This window comes from Azolla caroliniana, unplaced genomic scaffold (genome assembly GCF_043228905.1).
Source record: "Azolla caroliniana isolate FFs.n. ecotype wild unplaced genomic scaffold, voAzoCaro1.0.p SCAF_228, whole genome shotgun sequence".
Lineage (NCBI taxonomy): Eukaryota > Viridiplantae > Streptophyta > Polypodiopsida > Salviniales > Salviniaceae > Azolla > Azolla caroliniana.
The window spans coordinates 1-19,198 of NW_028230663.1; the positions used below are offsets into that span (position 1 = coordinate 1).

Sequence of the window (19,198 nt, forward strand, 5' to 3'; positions counted from 1 at the left end):
AAGCTTTGCTCAAATTAGACTTGTCAAATTGAGTGTGCGCAAATAAGAACAATTGGTCTATTAATATTATCATCATAATACATGTGTCATGTAAAAGTAGCTCAAATATATTGTTACATGCAAAACCATAAATACAATATATTATTAGTGATTACGAGATTAGATTCGTGTTAGTGTCCAGTAGCTCAAAGAATGATAGTAAGAATAAACGTTGAAAGTTATTGTGGACCTCTCGAGAAGATGATGGAATATTTGTGAAAGATATATCACTATGATATGCATTGAAATTCATAGCCTTGTTGATAACTTTTGGCAATAGTAAATACATAATCTATTCTCTCGATCCAAAATAGTCTCATAATTTCATGGCTATCTTCATTTGTGCATTATAAGAATGCAATTTCATGAAGGTAAAGTCACATTTGTAACCTATACAATTATGACATTTGCATGATGTGTCATGTCCTTGTGTTATGGTCCATGGATAAGCCATGCCATTTACAATAAGCTCTCATGGTTTGGCATGTATTATTCATATGGAAAAACATTGTTAACATTATCCCTCAAATACTAATAGTGATCTTGAATTATAAAAGAAGAAGCAACTAAAGCCGAATATCATTTGTTTAGTACAAGGGCATGCATCAAATCTTAATAATATATCATTGTCATGTTATATTGAAGGTTAAATTTAATAACGTTACATTAGTGATTAAACTATTCACTAACGATGATATGTAAAGGGAACCTAAAGCATATGATGATATTGAGCATAGTAAGCAACTTTTCATCTAATAAAGCAATAATGCAATATACGATTGTGAGAGGCTACATAGTTTCATGGGATCAATATCCAACGTGGGATGGCACTAGAGAACCATTCTAATTTCTACCATTAAGGGTCAGCTAAAGTATGCATATTTGCATAAAAAGGTGAAGCATATTATATGTGAGCATTTTTTGCATTGGAGCCATAAAAAAAATAAGGCTTCTAGTACGTTACATGATGTTTTTAACGTATGAACACGATGTATTGTACCATGGACACAATGGAACAATTTTTCACAACCCATAAAATGGTTCTTTTCATTGCGTGGGGACAATTTGTTGCTTTTAGATGATGTAACTCCATACCAACTAGTCAATGAGTGAGTGTGTGTGCGTGCATGTGTTGCACAATGCTCTCAAAATGATATCCTATTTTTGCCACATGTCAATGATGATGTTTTAGGCCCACACTTCTTAGCATTTCAAATTTGTTATATGGATGGACCACTCAACCCTCACTTCTAGATCATTGTCAATTATATTATTTTGTGTAACACTTTTTTCTTTTTCTTGTTTTTTCCAAAAAAACATTTCTACTTCCATTAGTTAAGAAAAAGTACATCGGATAATATACAACTCATATGTTACAAGCCACTTTGCATGGCTACAAGAAAACGTGTATAAACGAAGTAACAAAGCTTCAGCACAAAATTACTCGACAAAATCCCCACAACATGAGCCTCACACAACCCACATTCAGCAAAGACACCCTCTAATCTCTTCACAATTCAACACCCACCTCTATGTTTGGTACCCTTGGAGGAAGAAGCCATCGGGGCGGTTGATAAATCCACTTTGCATTACCATCCACCATTTGTAGCATCGGAGAACCACTCCATTTAATAAGGAAGCGGTATCTAGCTTCTTCACTCGCATCAAAGGGCCCCTTAAGGCTATCAAACTTTCCTTGTAGCGTAGAAATCAGGTTAAACCAAATCATCATTAAACTCTCAAACGATGGGGTTCGCTTCTCGGTAAACGACTCCTTGCACCTAGATACCCACACTTGCAAAATAGTAAGATCAGCCACTAAAAACCAAATATCTATGTATTGTTCCTATATGTAGAATGAACCTCCTTGAGTTGCAGGTTGTACAGTTCCATTCACCACCTTTAAAGAAGGACTATTCCCATTCCACCCATGAAACCATGCAGCCGATTCAATAGTTAACCAAACAACTGCGGCACTTGATACCTGAACTTCAACCCTGCATTGAGCCAGAATTCTTAAGCTCCTCATCCAAACTTCTTGGGCTCACGGGCAACTCCAGAAACAATGTGTGATGTCCTCCAAACTCGCTCCATAGGCCTTGCAATTACTCATGCCACCCCTTTTCCCCAACCACTCTCCAGTTGGAACAACCCGATGGGTGATTAACCAAAAAAACACCTTGACCCTCTCGGGGAGGGATGAGTTCCATATCTTGCTCCTGGTTTTATCTGCGAAGACCGAGTCCATAGCTACATGGGTCCATTTGTTGACACACTTCTCACGATACAAGCATAAATGTCTGCCCAAGCGAGTTGAGTAGTCAAAGAAACCACATGATTTACCTTGTTCGTCCCTCCACGTATATTCTGTAGGATCCCATTCTAAACACTCGAGTGGCTTGCCTTCAACTACATACAAGATCCAATCCTCATCAACCTCATTGACTGATGGATTCACCTTCCATTTCTTATCATCTTGTGCCACAATTCTAATCGGGGACCAATGAGCACCTGCAACTACTGATCCCAACTGGATGATCTTCCCTTTCTTTCCTAGACCCTTGGCATTGGTAAATTTTCCGGCATCATCACATTGTCTGAACCATTCACCCTCTTCCCCATATTACTAATAGGAACATAGTAAACAACTTTATCGATTAGGTCAAGCATCTTCATGCCATTTCTGAACTTTCTTGCGTCTTCATATAATTTATCATGATTACTAGGGGACAACTACGTCCAATTTGCCATTGAATGAATCCCAACACCATGCAATATAGCCCACGACATACCCTTGCTTTGGCCAAGCATCTTCCCCTCGGTTGACTTTAAGGTCTCGTTCCACAATAGGGGTTGGTGTATCCATTCAGCAAATTTAGTAGTTGGACCTATATGGCTAAGATGCCCACGGAGCATACCCCACGCCGTTATCACTGACATACATGTGCGATCAGCCAACCGATTAGATTTCCTAAGCTTTAAGTCCATACAAAATAGCCATGATTTATGTGGCTTCCAATGCCCACCAAGTCGTGGACTCCAAAGGATGCTCCTATTAAAAATCAACGTTTTCCATAACTCATTTTCGGGCAGCAAGCTCCTTACCAATACCTACATAGCAATGATTGACTTTGTACTCCAGGGTCGATCAATCCTAAAACACCCTTATTTTTGGGAAGAATCAACCTAGACCATGATACTTTAGCTACTGCGTTGTCTTTCCTATTCCCAACCCATAGAAAACCCCTAATACACGCTTTAAGAATACGAATAACATGCCTGTCAAACATCCACATTGAGATCGCATGCCACAACGTAGACAAGAGCACATGGTTAGCTATTATGATCCTGCCATCTAATGATAAATTCATCCCTGACCAGACGCGGATTTTGTCGCAAATTTTACTTTGCATTTGTTGCAATTGTATTCTTTTGTCGATATCTACACCAATCCACATTCCTTGATATCTAGTACCATCCCTTTTTGCAATCCATCTAAATTCAACATTTGGTTTCCATACCGGCTCTGCCTCCGAGCTAATCCAAAAACCCTTGGACTTATTCCAATTGATGTTGGCTCCCGATGCTTTGCAAAAGAGATCAATAGCAATTTGTGCCCTCCCCAGATTCGCTTCGTTACCTTGGAGGTATAACATCGTATCGTCCGCGAACTCTGAGTCGAGCAAGGACTTCATTATGTTAAGGATTGAAAGACCATGTAAATTTGTCGTCTGACTATTCAAAAAGGCAGACATTGCTTCAGTAATTAAGAGGAATAGAAAGGGGGCGAGAGGACAATCTCGCCCGATGGATCTAGTTAGAGAGATTCTAGAGCTCTCCTTTCCTCCCTGCAATCAACGCCTTACTTGAGCCATTCCTATATAAGGCTTGAGCAACACATCTCCATTCCCACGGTAGCTCAATCACCTTCATCGCTTCTGCAAGGAAATACCATTACACTCGATCATAGGCTTTCTCGAAGTCAAGCATCAGACAAGCTAAGTTTTGCTTGGTCTCCCTCACTGTCACAACAGCCTCCCAAAACAATATCACATTGTCCATAATAGATTGATGCTCCATGAAACCGGTTTGATTGGTCTAGATGATATCTCCTAGAAAGGGCTTGACTCTCTGCACTAGTATGTTAGCAAAAAATTTATAAATGAGATTTAAAATGGATTCGAGATGAATAAGAATGAATCAATTGTTGGGGCTTGTCCACTCAAGTGAAGCCCACAACATTGAGTCAGCTGAACGTCAAATAGGCTTAAGGCAATTTATAATTAGTTGTATTTATATTTATATATATATGTATGCCTTTTTTCTTTTTGTATGTTTTTTGGGTGTGTGTGTGTGTGTGTGTATGAACATAGATAGAGACGTTGGACTACAAGAAGACAAAAGCTGAAAAACAGAAAAAAAGAGAAGGAGAGACAGCGTGACCTGATTTTCTAAGAGAAAACAGAGAGCGAAAATTGATTTTTCTGAGAGTGTAGAGAGCAAAAACAGTTTGAGAGTGTAGAGAGCGAAAACAAAAAACAGAGAGAGAGAAACAGAAATCGAAAGAGTGAACAAGAGGAAGAGTGAACTACTGTCACAAATACAGAGACCTACGAGGGGTTGTTCGTGCTATCGAAGAACCACGATTGAACAACACCTGTCATGTCTACTTGTTTCAGGTTTCTTTGTTTTATGTTTTTCTAGTTTCTGTTTTCTTTGGTTTTCTATCCACCCAATTGGGCAAGGAATTATAATCTGGGTCATTGTTGTATCCACCCAATCGGGTGAAGATTGTAGTCGAGGTTGTTGCCTTGAAGTAGATACATTCCTCTAGTGAGGTCGTATTTCATTGTAATCCAAATTATAGTGAAGTTGTTTGGAACCTACGGTTCCCGTGGTTTTTCCCTATTTTGGGTTTTCCACGTTAAAAAACTTGGTGTACTCGCATTTTCGTCTTGTGGTTTCATCTATTGGTTATCAAGTGTTAATTGTGTTTGAAGTTTTAATTATCCCGATTCCACTCCATATTCCCAACATAAATGAGTAAGTGATCTCTAGGTTACTTGGATATGAGATGGCACCGCATTGTTTGTTGAACGCTCCCATAGAAATTTGTTAGCTTGTTTCCCTATAATTGTTGGAATGTACTTTGAGGTAACTAAAAAGTTTATTTCTCTTGCTCATAGTAAAGCACATTATTTTATAGATGTTGATTTGTAGGTTTGGCCAAGAAAATTCAATCAATACATGTAAAAATTGAGGGATGAATCTACTTAATCTTGTTGTTTTATAAATTCATATATCAAAGACAGAAGGTTATCAAATACTTCACTCAACTAAGAGTTTTGTTTATGTGAAACCCTACAAACGTTTCTATGCACTCCAAATCAAGCGAACATTGAAAATTCAAGGTAAATATAGATTTTTATGGGATAATATGTTTTAAGAGTTTACAAAAATGGGGGTGGTGTGGAAGGAAAAAGTAAATGATAGTGTGGAAACTATTAGGCAATCGGGTGTGAGGCCGCCATCAAGGTTCAACATGTCGTTAGCGATTAGTGATAGTTGTGTGGATGCAAAAACAACTACCTTGTTCGGCCTATAGGTTTGTTGCCTACTCCCTTTGTCTTCTTTTTACTTCTCAAGCAGCAACTCTCATTTTTTGTCTTCATTTCTCTCTTTCTCCTCCTTTTCTTCTCTAGTTAAGGAGCTAAATCTAATAAAGAGAAGCAACTCTCATTCATGATGTAGTTCCGACCAAGGGGGCTACCTATAAATTATGGGATAATAGGCTCAAAAATTATTGTTGTTTTATCTTCATGAGCACTCAATGTGAATCTACTTTCAATAGAGAGACAACCCTTTTTTAAACTCGTGATTTGGGCTTTGAGAACTCCATCTGGTCCATCGTAAGATTGTTAGCTCTTGTGATTTGGGAGCTAGTTCCAACTAAGGAGGATAGTCAACTAAAAAAAGACCATTGCTTGTCATTGTGAGCACTTGACGTTGAATGTTCTTTCAATATAGAAACAAACACGTTTTATTTAAACTACTAATTTGGGCTTCGAAAATTCCAATTGGTCCATCACAAGAGTGGCTTAGTGTCGAGAATCAAGAAAATGGAAGGAAGGTGGGTTCAAATCTTCCTCTCGCTAAATATTCGATAAGTAGTCCCCAATAATTTCCCAATGAAAATATGATGTTTTTTTTTACAATCTTCCACTTGCAAGCATTAACAACATGGACAATTGATCACCTAAATTCACCCCAAAATATGTATTCTTAATTTTACAAAATAAGAATCAAGATGGAGTAGCTATTGCATTAAAACAAATGTTGAGAGCGGTTATATAATCTATGAATTACAAGAATAATAATCAAGAGTGAGCTAGATAGATAGAAAAATCTGATGGGTACGAATTTTCGATGATATCTCATCAAATTGCTCTTCACTAACTATCGACCCTTTTCAACCCTAAATTCAACATAAATAGAGTCTCCCAGAATATAAATGAATTTTTAATAGAATCTCTCAAAACTTAACAAGGAAAAAATACTATGAAAAATTTGGACAGGAGAGAACTTCCAAAATTCAATGTAGGCCTTGTTTTATAGACCTTGTCACATTTCACTCACTTGCTCTACTTAGTGAGTAGTCTTTTATCCATGATGGGCATATGGTTCAATGAATATGAACTTGCTTTGATGGTAGACCTTCAAAAATAAACTCCATGTTTTGGGTTGAAATCGGAGTTAAACTTTGTTAAACTCGACTACTTACTTTGGTTATCATGTACCTTATTTTTTTGAATCAATGCATCTTTGTTATATTTTCATTTGTTTAATTTGCATTTCACCACCTTTATACTTTCTTAACTCCCCTTGTTTTTGACACCTTCTCCTTGTCACCCAAGTAAGTAATGACAACAAACAATTATACCAGTACACGAGCCCACTCAAGTTGACTCGACATGTTATTTTTCGGACACCTTTTACTTCACTATAAAGTTTGATATTGTGCGACCTTCATGTCGGGGTCACGTCACATTTAGAGTTACCATTAGTTATGTTCATGCATAGGTGTAATAAGTGATCCAATTGTAGACCTTGTCATTGTCTTTGTCAAGTGATTTATTTGAAGTGTTTAAAGGGAAACATGAAACGGGGTTTGACACAATTTAGATTCTACATAAGTAGATTCAAATTGTAGTGAGATATTATAATGGATGATCCCAAATACATTGGGAGCCTGGAGCAACATGAATATAGAAATAATTGATTTGGCATGGTGTGTCCATGATTGATGCTTCAACACCATCATGAGCCCCTTATGTGCCTTTGTGATTCGCAAATCATGTGAAGTTATTTTGCCAAGACCAAAGTTAGGGCATTCAATCTCTAAAAAATGGGAATATGACAATGAGACATCTCATTCGCTTATTTTATAGCCCTTGCATCAACTCCATTCTTGGCTAAAAGTGGATTCTCCCTTTTGTGTGCACCTTTGATTGCATTGATATGCACCTCGTCTTTTCTTGTCGTAGTGGTTTGCTTTGACCAAAAGTACATTATGCACAATTATCTATATTATACATACATTCACTTGCCGTTCTCATCCATTATTGCTTCATCTTTTTCCCTCCAATTGTCATGACTAGGTATTCAATCTTTGAACTTTTTCTCTTGTTTATTTGATTTTCCTTTAAATTTGGTGACCACTTTTTGAGAATCTTGAGTAGATGTGAGATCTAACTCTGTTGCTTTTTTCCTTTGAATTAGGGGGGGAAATGCTACGTTGTCCACATTGTTTGTGAATTCAACATGACCCCTATCATGTATAGGCATTGGAAGTATTGCACGTGTGCACAATTCAACTCACAATGTGCTATTGAAAGGTGTCCATATCTAAACAACATGCTAGCCAAGAATGCCACGTGATTAAACGATTAGAAATTTTAAAGGGAAATAATAAAACATATATAATTTTTTTGGAAAAACAAGGATTAAGCGTTTTTTTTTCATTTAGAGGAGCTACCAAATACAAGTTGACAAATTATTCTTGAGGAAAAAAATATGGGAACAAATTTTTATTTATTTAGTTTTCTTGTGACGAAAGCATGACCCCTACATTTTGAAGAGTGCCTTGTGTCCCACATGTCCAATGCAAGCCAAGAAACCATGGTCATTGAAGAAAAGATAATTAAACTAAAACATAAAGCTGAAAAAATGTAAATAGATATTCCGATTTCATTTTAAAGGGGTGTGTGTTCATTCACTAAAACATCGACTTCTATTATCTTTATAAGTTTTATCAAGTCTTGGTTCTATTTGTATTTTGTTGTAGGTACAATTTGTACCTCAATTTTCTGATATATGCATGTGGATAATGCTAATAACATCAAGCATTTAACATGCACATCAAGGGAGTCCTACCTTGTGAGGCCATAGGTATGTGAGAACGTTGATTTGCCCTTGTAACTTCAAAACTAGAAAAGGAAACACGTAGCTTCGAAAGGGTGGTTGTACGATCGATAGAATTTATGGTTATAGATGTTCATGGGTATGTCATGGATGTATGGGTTGTGGCAAGAGTAAATAAATAAAAAAGGTGAGGCTTGCCTATCACATGCTTAAATGACTATCACAAAAGAACCATCAAAGTAGCATGCATAATGCCCTTGAGCCAATAGGTTGTGTGTGTGTGTGTGTGTGTGTGTTGTATCACATCACCATATAACCCCATTCTTGAAGTGGAAAATTAGCGTGCAACAAATATATATCCAATGATGCAACCTCAACTCAACTTAGATGCTACCCAAACCAGACTACTTCGACACCAAAATACAAAAACCCATTTATGTAGTGGGCAAAAAATGTTGTGGATGTAAAGAGTCCATTGATGGGCCAATAACATCAAGGCGGATATGTGAAGGAGATGGTTAAAAGAAGCAATGGGCACAAAGTCATTGTTACCTAGAATGCATTAATCCTAGAGGGGTGGATTTGATAAAAGGACAAACCCACCCCAATTCATTAGAAGGATCTCTTGCCTAGAAACATTTCACACTCTATTTGTTTTTTTGGTAAATGGAGTGTAGGCCAAAGACACAACTATAGAGACATGGGAAATTAATTGATCGATGTGGTTTAGACCTAGCTCACTCACTCATCTTGTATAAACAAACAATAATACAACTTTGCTTCATGACATTGTCAAGGCATGGACCTTGCAATCTTTTATTAGAGCTTCTGATATTGTCTTCAAAACCTTAGCACGGTCCCCACTCCCTTTCATGTTGTCATTGCCTCATCACAACAACAATTGTGTGTCTCGTCTTCCGAGGAAAAACATTATGTTTGCAACGTTTATCTTTTTAGGTCCGGAGGTTATATTGTAAATTTATAAGGTGAAACCGATGATTGAAAATGAAAATGTGCCACCAAGTCGAGCATTAGCACGATAATATCTCGCCAAATCGGGATACCAGCTCAAGTGGTCCTTGCTATCTCCTTCCTCTAAAGAAACCAAAGGAAGCTCAAGTAGAGGAAATGACACAATCATGAAATGGACAAAAGACAAAAAAGGAAGGAGGAAGAAAACAAGTGAGAAACACCATGAATTTTCTAAGAAGAAAGAGAACCTAATAAACTAGGCTTAGAGAACTTGCAAAAATTTATTAACAAGTCGCGTCGCCTGAGAGATTCGAACTCTCGCGGGGAAACCCCATGTACTTAGCAGGCACACGCCTTAACCACTCGGCCAAAGCGACTTTGGATGCAATAAGCCAAACTAAAAAATATTTTGATCTATATATTTATCTTTCCTGTTATGACTATTGAGATATTTTAGTATGATCTTCTGCAAAAGGTTATGAATTTGTTGCTAGTGAGACATATATTATCGCCAAAAAAGTGCATGCAGATATGGAGCTTACAAGCTATCGAAGGTTCAAGAGAGAGCTAGTAGATAATGTTAAAATAAATATGTATGTACATGCATTATAGGGATAGATAGATAGATATAAGGCACACATTGGTTTGAATGTTGTGATATTAGCTCAAGTTGGGTAGGTGGAATGCTCCTAATGCCTAAGGTTTTGGGGATTTAATGGGTAGACTAATTTGGGAACGTTGTTGTTAAGTACACGAGTATAGAGACATTAGTTAAATAGGCAACCTTTACGAAAGATTGTTCCACGACAATTGGTGTCGAAGTGAGGTGAAACGATCGATCACTACTCGATGTGTCCATGTGCCTCCAGGCCAAGCTAAAGGTTGTTCATTTTGCATTTTAACCGAAGCATAGGGCACCCTCTATTGACTTTCTATTTTTCTACCAATTATTAGAGGGATAGATAAAACTAGAAGGTGATTTACAAGGATAATTTGTAATGATGATGTGTAAGAATTTGTCATGTGTGTTAGAATATTGTGAAGGACGTCATGTTGGTTAGTCATTTATTCCAAATGTAATTATTGTGTCATTTTGTGCCACTGACGAAGTGTTGTTTTCACTTTATGTTCCCATGCTACCTAAGAAAGCACAAATTTTATTTTATGAGCTTTCTTTTGTAAGTTTACCAAACTTGCAAATAACGTAGGTACATCTGTGGTAAAATGAAAGACATGGCCATTGACATTGAAGGTACACCACATAAAAGGATGTGAACGACATACTCTATGCATAAAAACTTGAGCAATATACTTTATTCAACTTAGGAGTCAAGGTCTCCAATGTTGGGAAATATTGGGGCTTCGCGTGTGTGTTTATACATCCATATGTGTTTATGTCCATCCTATCGCATATGGGTGTATTTATTCACCCATATGTGTTTATGTCCATCCAATCACATGTCCAATCCATACTTATTCATTCTTGAGAGTGTGACGTCTTGTTGCTATACCTAACTCATAGAGATATATCTTGAGGAAAGGTTCACCTAATACTCATTGTTTCTCGGATATTACCAAGGCGATCCTTATGCATCATGCCTACATAAGGTGCCACTTTTCATTACTAAACATATAAACGATGTAGTTGTCCTCCCATTATCCCCCGTCCTTACGCAATAATAATATGACTTCTAGTTTCTCTCTCTTTATTCCCTTACTGTGAAAATTGAGCTATTTAATGCCAATTTCTTAAAAGATTGCATTGATACATGAAATAAGTTGCATGTGCATTGTGAACATATGGAGGAGAAAGTGGTACGTAGTCTTATTGTCTCTCTATGGCTTTTTTCTGCACTCGTTGTATATAATGAACATAAGGTAATAGCTAAGGGAAGTGGATATTTTTGAGAAGGTTTGGTGATGCATATATTTATGAAGTATGACAATACATAATTTTTTGCAAACAAGATTGAGGTTTCTAATAAAGGGAAGCCTGTAAAGAAGATGGTGGTTCAATACATTAAATGGATGCAATGATACATAACCATAAATGTGTCATGGGTAAAGGCTAGAAGTTAGAACAATAAAACATGGTTAGGGTTAAGGCACCAATACATATATGTACACATCCAAATCATTTTGGTATGAATAGGTAGACTATGTTGGGCGCCGAAGGACGTGAACTATACAACCATGGGTTTGAAATAGTATATGCCTCATGTTTTTTGCCGGAAATCTTCCCGCTTCTTTCTCGGACATTGAAAGAAACGAGTTTTTGGAACTCCCGATTGAGTTTTTTGCCGGAAATCTTCCCGCTTCTTCCTCGGACATTGAAAGAAACGAGTTTTTGGAACTCGCGGCCCGCGGGTTCCCGAGTTCAATCCGAATTTCAAAACTCGGAGATCACCTCAAAGTGATTCCATGGACAAACCTTCTAAAATTGGGTTTTCTTTCACAAGGCCCAACAAACCATACATATAACTTACGTATATAACGTTGAGCACAAAAATTTCTATTGAAAATCATTCCTTTATGTAGAAACCACCGCCAAAATGAGTCATGACTCAATGTATTTCAGACTTAATGGTGGTGCCTAGTCACCCCCCCTAATCATGGTAATTAGAACTAATGATATTGATGATTACCCTATCACAGAAGTTGAAGTAGAATAGGGGCGACTAATCTTCTCACTAATCATGGTAATTAGCGCTGATAATATTGTTGATTACCATACCTCAAAGGTTGAGGTAGAGTAATGGTGCCTAATCATCTTCCTAACTATGGTAATTAACACTAATGTCATTGATGATTACCATATCACAGAGCTCGGAGTATGTAGCATGACGATTAGAAACACAGTGTATATAAATGTTGGTTATGAATGATGATATAATGTAAACGGGAGTATTAATTGGCACTTTGATTTTTGAAAACAGAGTAAATTTTATGTATATGAATGGTGATATAATGGGAACGGGAGTATTTATTAGCACTTTGATTTTGGAAACAGAGTAAATGTGTATGCATGCACATGTATGAAAGTAGACTAAAAATTCAGACATGGAAACAAAAGAAATGTCTACATATGGGGGAAAACAAAGTAAATTCTCAGATGTGGAAACAGAGGCAATCTATATATATGAGAACCAGAGTCAATTCAGATATGGAAGCAAGAGTAGAAAGATATTGATAATGCCCAGAAAAGAAAACCATAGTAAATTTGTTGATATAAAAAATGGAAACAGAGTAGATGTTGATAGAAAAAAGAGAGAAAAACAGTGTTTTTTTACATGAAAATAGGAAAGAGAGGATATATTGACATGAAAAGAGAGCAGATGATATTTTGATTTGAGAAAAGGAAAACAGAGGAATAAGTTTCTTGATAGAATTGTATGCTCATGTTTCACTAAATGTATTTGTATTTGGTTTTACAGGAGAGTTAGATGCAGAGGGATCCTTCCATATCAACAACATTAGTTCGGGTATGCTTTGTCTTCCTTATATGTATACCGAAAGCCTTCAATCATATTTCCGTACCATATTATTCATGTTTTTGTGTCTTTTCCATTCTATCCATACATGCATTTTGTGCATCATATTCATTAGAAACGACGTCTCTCTTCTCTGCCCTTCTTTCTGGTTTTTGGAGGAAGTGATTCTTATGTTTTTTTCTGCAAGATTGTTTTTGCCATATAATCTGAGCGGCTTTTGATTACAAAATATTATTCTGCTTTTCATTGTAAATGGGATAACTTAAAAAATAAATATGGGTTCTCAATGTTTTGTAGATAGTAACCGATATTTGTTCAGTTTTGTTTATATATACATACATACATGCCTCTTGTCATCGTATTTCATGGATTTTGATACATCCACGTTTTCTGATCAGTCCATTGATATTGTTTTAAATTTTGTGGTCTTTGGCCGCATGGCAAACCTGATAAATTTTTGTTTTCTGAAGAATCCATGTAAATTGGTTTCAATATCACTTTGCTGAATCTGTATATCTTTAACTTTCTTTTCTGATCCTTCTGTGGAAAATTGTGTTTAATAACACTTTCTTTGGACTAAATTTGGGTTTAATATTGCTTTCTTTCGATGAATATCCAGTTTAATATTTCTGATGTGTTACCAGAAATGGGCATTCATTCATCAAGTGCTCATGTTTTATTTCAGGAAATCAATCATATTGGAAGTAAGAGAACCAAGGTATATTCAAATTTCATACAATGAAGGAGTTATTAAAAACTAATAACAAATCTAAGGGGATCCGAGATCCTGTTAGAAAATCCCCTGTTTTTGGAAGCGCTTCTACAGTACCTACAAGCGAAGTGAACATAACACGACAAGATTGTGAGAAGGTACATGTTGGGGGTGGTAGCAAAAGAAATGGCAGAAGGAAGCATCTTAAAATAAACACAGGAAGAAAAGTCACTAAAACACCTTCATCAGTGAAGGATTTTCATACACTTCATGAACACCATCATGGTTCCCCAAAAACAGATATATTTCATGAGCATCCTGATTCCACGATATTAGGTTGGGACTTGACTTCTGAAGAGTCCGAATGTGAATGCTCGAGAAGTTGTTTAGAAAATGCGAGAGTCCTTGGAGAGGACTATGGATTGGGGTGTTGTAAATCAGTAGGTGAATCAGCTTCTGTTTTATATAATTGGAGAAATTCAGATCATGGTGTGAGAGGTCATGTCAACACTTCTATCATTGAGGGTCTTCAACTAGAAGCATCATCTGAGGCATGGAATAGGAAACAATCCAAAGCTTGTCAAGTTGAGGATGGAAGACTGAAATCCATGGAAACTACTTCTAGATTGGTACATGGCCACATGCTGAAGAAAAATGAGCAAGTATTTTCGCCTTTGGTGCTCGATCCTAGTGAAGAAATGCATTCTTTTATTCCTTCCCAGCCTTCCTTCATGTTAGAGGAACCTTTCCATTACAATGAAGAAGGAAGTGACACCACCGATGAATGGCCAAGTGGGGTCGTATTGAACGGAAATGAAGCTTTGGGAAGGAAACCAAGTTTGAGATCACACATTCATCATCTTTCTTCACACGAATCACTCCGACCACAAAGGAAACAGTCAGGAAACATAAAAAATGCTTCAAAAGCTATACCAATGCTTAGCAATTCTGCCAGTTATATAGCTCGACAACGACTATTGCACAATTCAAGACCCATTCCATGGGAATCAACCTTACTTGACAATGAGGTAAACACCGTGCAATTGCCTTTCAAGAAGGAAAGTGAAGGAATCCAACATCACAGCAAACATTCTAAAAAACTAGATACAAGGCATCTATTCAGTGGTCGAGAAAACTTAGGTTTGCCTCCCAATTCAAAGTCGTCAACAAGACGAAGGAGCAATCTAAGTTCTGAGGCCCAATCTATGCTTTTGAGTAAGCAATTGAGAAGAGTTTCTTATCCACACATGAAAGCTGAGGCCGAGCCATTCCTTTTCTTGACTGAGTTAGATGACTACAATGGAAGTGATGATGAGTTGGTGGCATCTTCGAATGATGGGCCGTCAATGGGTGAGCTTGAAGGAGAGCTAGAATTGGAATCAGGTAATGATGCTCCAGATAGACATAACACCGGTAAGATAGTCAGAGTGGCTAATGTAGAAGAGTGTCAACTCGCTGTCACAGATTGCAAAGAACTTGCTCTTTGCGAATATAAGCCTCGAAATTTAAGTCAGAAGTATCGGCCGAAAGTGTTTGAAGACATAGTTGGGCAGCGTATCGTGACACAAGCCCTTTCTAATGCTATTTCAAAAGGGAAGATTGCTCCCGTATACCTTTTCCAAGGGTCTAGAGGAACTGGAAAAACATCAGCTGCAAGAATATTTGCATCTGCTCTCCTTTGCTTATCAACTGAAAGCGAAAAGCCTTGTGGAGTTTGCAACGAATGTATTAGTGTAGCCTTAGGTAAGTGTCCTGAGGTTAGAGAAGTTGATGCGGCAAGTAACAATGGGATTGAGAGAGTTAAGGGCCTTTTAGAGGAAACACTATCGCCTACTCCATCTCCGTACAAGGTGTTTATCATAGATGAGTGCCATGTTCTAGCTACGGAGACATGGAATGCACTTCTGAAGATATTAGAGGAACCTCCCATGAATGTTGTGTTCATCCTCATCACTACTGATCCGGATCGGCTCCCTCGGACTGTAGTTTCAAGATGCCACAAATTCCTTTTTCCGAAAATAAGAGATGCTGAGATCGTTAAAAGGCTACAGAAGCTAGCAATGCTAGAAGATCTAGCAGTGGATATTGGAACATTGCAGCTTATTGCATCGAGATCTGATGGTTCTCTGCGGGATGCAGAAATAACGCTTGATCAAGTCAGTTTGTTAGGACAGCAGATAAATTCTTCAACAGTTCAGGAACTGGTACTATTAGTAGCAATGGTTTCCGTTTTTATCTCACATACATGCCTTTTGTTGATTCTATTTTACTCGATTGATTTTTCTTTATACTAATTGCTTGACCTATTTCCTCTATAAACTTTACCTCTTAATACAAACATTGTTTTCACTTCTTCATCAGGTTGGCTCTGCATCAGATGAGAAAATGCTAAGCTTGTTGGACTCTGCGTTGCAAGCGTCTACTGTGACCACTGTAAGGAAGGCAAGAGAGCTTATAGATTCTGGCCTCGAACCGCTTTCCTTGATGTCACAATTGGCAACTTTAATAACTGATATTCTAGCAGGCAGTTTCAAGTTTACAGATAAACAAAGAAAAGGTTTCTTTCAAAAGCAATTTTGTAAGTATTGAATTGCTACTGAAATGAACCAAGCACCCAAATGTTAAAACAAAGAGTTTATCCAATAAACCATTTCTTTGTTTGATTCTTCATTTCCTGCACCTATGTATTGGCATCGTAACTTCTTGTTCATCATTGTTTTCCTCACTATATATTGATATGATAACCAAGAAGCCACACACTTAGCTCATTACGTTTCTGATTAAATGAATTGTATTATCAACATTATATTGTCGTATTTCATTTTTATCAACTTTACATTAATCTTAGTCATTTGAAGTGACACATGTTTGTGGGATTATGCTAATGTAAGTTCAACTTGTCTAGTCTCGGAAGAGAAATTGGAGAGGCTACGAGTGGCAATGAAAACGTTGTCAGAAGCTGAAAAGCAGCTCAGGGCTTCTAACGACAGAGCTACTTGGTTAACTGCTGCGCTCCTTCAACTTGGCCCCGATCATAGCTCATACATATGCACTACATCATGTGCTGGTACAAGTGTCACACAAAGTCCTGTTGATGATGGAGGTGAGAATGAAGCCACTGATATGGAGCATCATCATCATCAGTCATCTGAAAAGAAAACACGGGTAGCGGAGAATACTAACACAAGTTTCCCCCGAAATGTAACTTCGGAGTATTTGAATCTGGAAAGCAAAGATGAACATAATGGAGTTGGTCATGAAAAAGTTGTGTACTGGACAAAAGGCCCGAGTCCACAAGGAAATCCACAAGGAAGAGTTAACCTACAAAGGCATTCTCATGAGCCAGTGCAGCGAATGTCAGAAATATCGTGTTTTCAAGATAGAATAGAAAATGGATCATTTATTGGTAAAAATGAGGTTGGTCATTCCAAGCTGGATGACATCTGGCAAGCAGTGATCGAGAAATGCCGATTACAACCTCTGAAGCAATTTCTTTTCACTAGTGTCAAACTTATATCTATAGCAATCTCGGAGGGTAAGCTTATAAATATTAGTAGTATGAAGGTCAAAGCACCAAAGTATCCCCAGAGTTTCCAAAAAATCACCAGAGTACCCCTATGTAGTAAATTTTGTACTACAAGAAAGCTATTTTGGTAATTATATAAAACATAGCGATATTCCGGTGAAAACCCAATAAGTTGAGAGAAATGGCTGCTTTTCCTTTGTATATAAAACCTAAAAGAGTTGGAAAAGTTCTATTACATATGATACCCCTTACCGGTTTTTATATTTTCTTTTCAAAATACCTTATATACTTGGTATTTTTTAATGTGTGTAGTGGATGCCATTGTCAATTTGGAGGTTTATTATCCAGATCACAAGTTGAATTGCGAGAGGTCACAGAAGAGCATCATGTCTCTATTTGAATCAGTTATTGGTTTCCCCATAGAAATAAGGACAACACTAGCTTCACTCCCACTGGGTATTGAAAAGCTCGGAGCAACACAAGGATCAGTGATCAAGGACTATGATGAAAAGCTCTCAAGAACTATCGGGATTAACCCAAGTTCAAAGCAGGATATGGGATCTTTGTATCAGAATCAAACCATATATAATGTTTCTCACAAACTTCCTTCAAATCATATTACACAAGATATGGAAAATGAACCTTGCTTTGGGAGGGAGAGGCGGATCGGTGACATAGAGGCGCTATCTCTGGAGTCTCATGAACTAGCAGTCTTACCTGATAAAAACAGGTGTGGAAAAATCTATTGTCGACGCTTTATATATGAATTAAATCACAATTTTGATTCATAGATATTGCATTGAATGTTGTTTGTGAATTAACAGACATTTGTTTTGTATAAGAGAAAATCCAGTGTTACTGGTTTACACCCTAAATGTCTTTATCATTACATTCTTGAACATCTATAGTGAGCGAGTTCAAATTTCAACCACAGTTTTTATTTGTGCAAGTAAATAGTTGTGTTATTACTTGAATATTAATACTAAATGCTTTTCGATCATATATACATTATCATCACATTTTTGAACATTTATTGTGAACCAACAACAATGTTTTCTTTTCATAGGAGTACATCCTATATTATTAATGGACGCAGAAGCTATGATGCATATAATCCCAAGATGATGGAAACAAGCAGCTTCAAGATGGCTCATCAAATGTCAGTGAATAGTCATACCAGTGCACATGATGATAGAAGCAACTCTATGATAAAACTTCCTAGATTCTCCACCAAGAATACACATACAACACCAACGCAAATACAAACTTATGCCGAATCACCGAAGAGGTCGGATGTTCGAACCTTTCATAAAAAAAGCAAATTCAAGGGCACTTTTGCTAGGTTTTTCCAAGGGAAGCTTACAAAGCATGGATGAGAAGCAAGCAATTGGGAGATAAGCTAGAGGGAAACATTGTAAAATATGTTTTTAAAAAAATTCCCTCTTATTAATGGGGTCCAATAGTGTGTATATATAGTTGGATATTTCTTCTTTGTATTACAACATATTATAAGCTCCTCCATGACATTTTTAGCTAGGGTGACATTACAGGAATGGTCACTTCTCTGGACCACAGTCTTTTGTGGTAAAGGGTAAAGCTTTGCTTTTGTGCCTCTGCACTAATGATGTGCTCAAAGTGTATATAAATTTGAAGTTTTTATTAAGTATAATTTGCCATTCTTTTCATGCCTTTTTACTTAGTTTTGGGTTCAAATAATGAAGTGCATTGAAATGTGACTATCCTGTGAAGGTTGATTCAAACTGCTTTACTAGACAAGTTTTTGAAAGGTATTTTATATTTATGTTACGGCCACTTTGATTATATGATATTTGTCATTTCTGGTGTTTGTGAATATATGGTGAATGCAATTGCAGTATTTATTACATTAATACCCTGTGCGTATTGTAATTCATAATTTCATACTGTAGCCAATGTATGTGTTCTCTACATTACCATAAGTCTTATTATCAAGAGATACAAAAGTTCTGATCAAAACATTCAAAATTTCTCATGACAGTTACCACAGTTATTTTGTTT

The 19,198-nt window shown here is 37.0% G+C and overlaps 1 protein-coding gene and 1 non-coding gene across 3 annotated transcripts; one reads left to right on the forward strand and one right to left on the reverse strand.

The window, feature by feature from the left end:
- Positions 1 to 9,727: 9,727 nt before the first annotated feature.
- TRNAS-GCU (transfer RNA serine (anticodon GCU)) lies at positions 9,728 to 9,809 on the reverse strand. The gene has a single exon. It is a non-coding gene; the product is annotated as a tRNA-Ser (tRNA).
- A 2,230-nt stretch (positions 9,810 to 12,039) lies between these two features.
- Positions 12,040 to 18,813, forward strand: LOC147848773 (uncharacterized). Of its 2 annotated transcripts, XM_087338136.1 has the most exons (7): positions 12,040 to 12,263; positions 12,867 to 12,914; positions 13,609 to 15,839; positions 15,997 to 16,213; positions 16,541 to 17,170; positions 17,474 to 17,891; positions 18,228 to 18,813. In XM_087338136.1, the coding sequence occupies exons 3-7, from the start codon at positions 13,662 to 13,664 to the stop codon at positions 18,535 to 18,537; spliced, it is 3,753 nt and encodes a 1,250-aa protein (XP_087194262.1). In that variant the 5' UTR covers positions 12,040 to 12,263; positions 12,867 to 12,914; positions 13,609 to 13,661; the 3' UTR covers positions 18,538 to 18,813. The 2 variants fall into 2 exon arrangements, with proteins under 2 accessions (XP_087194262.1, XP_087194263.1); XM_087338137.1 differs by lacking the exon at positions 12,040 to 12,263 and having other exon boundaries at positions 12,732 to 12,914.
- Positions 18,814 to 19,198: the final 385 nt, after the last annotated feature.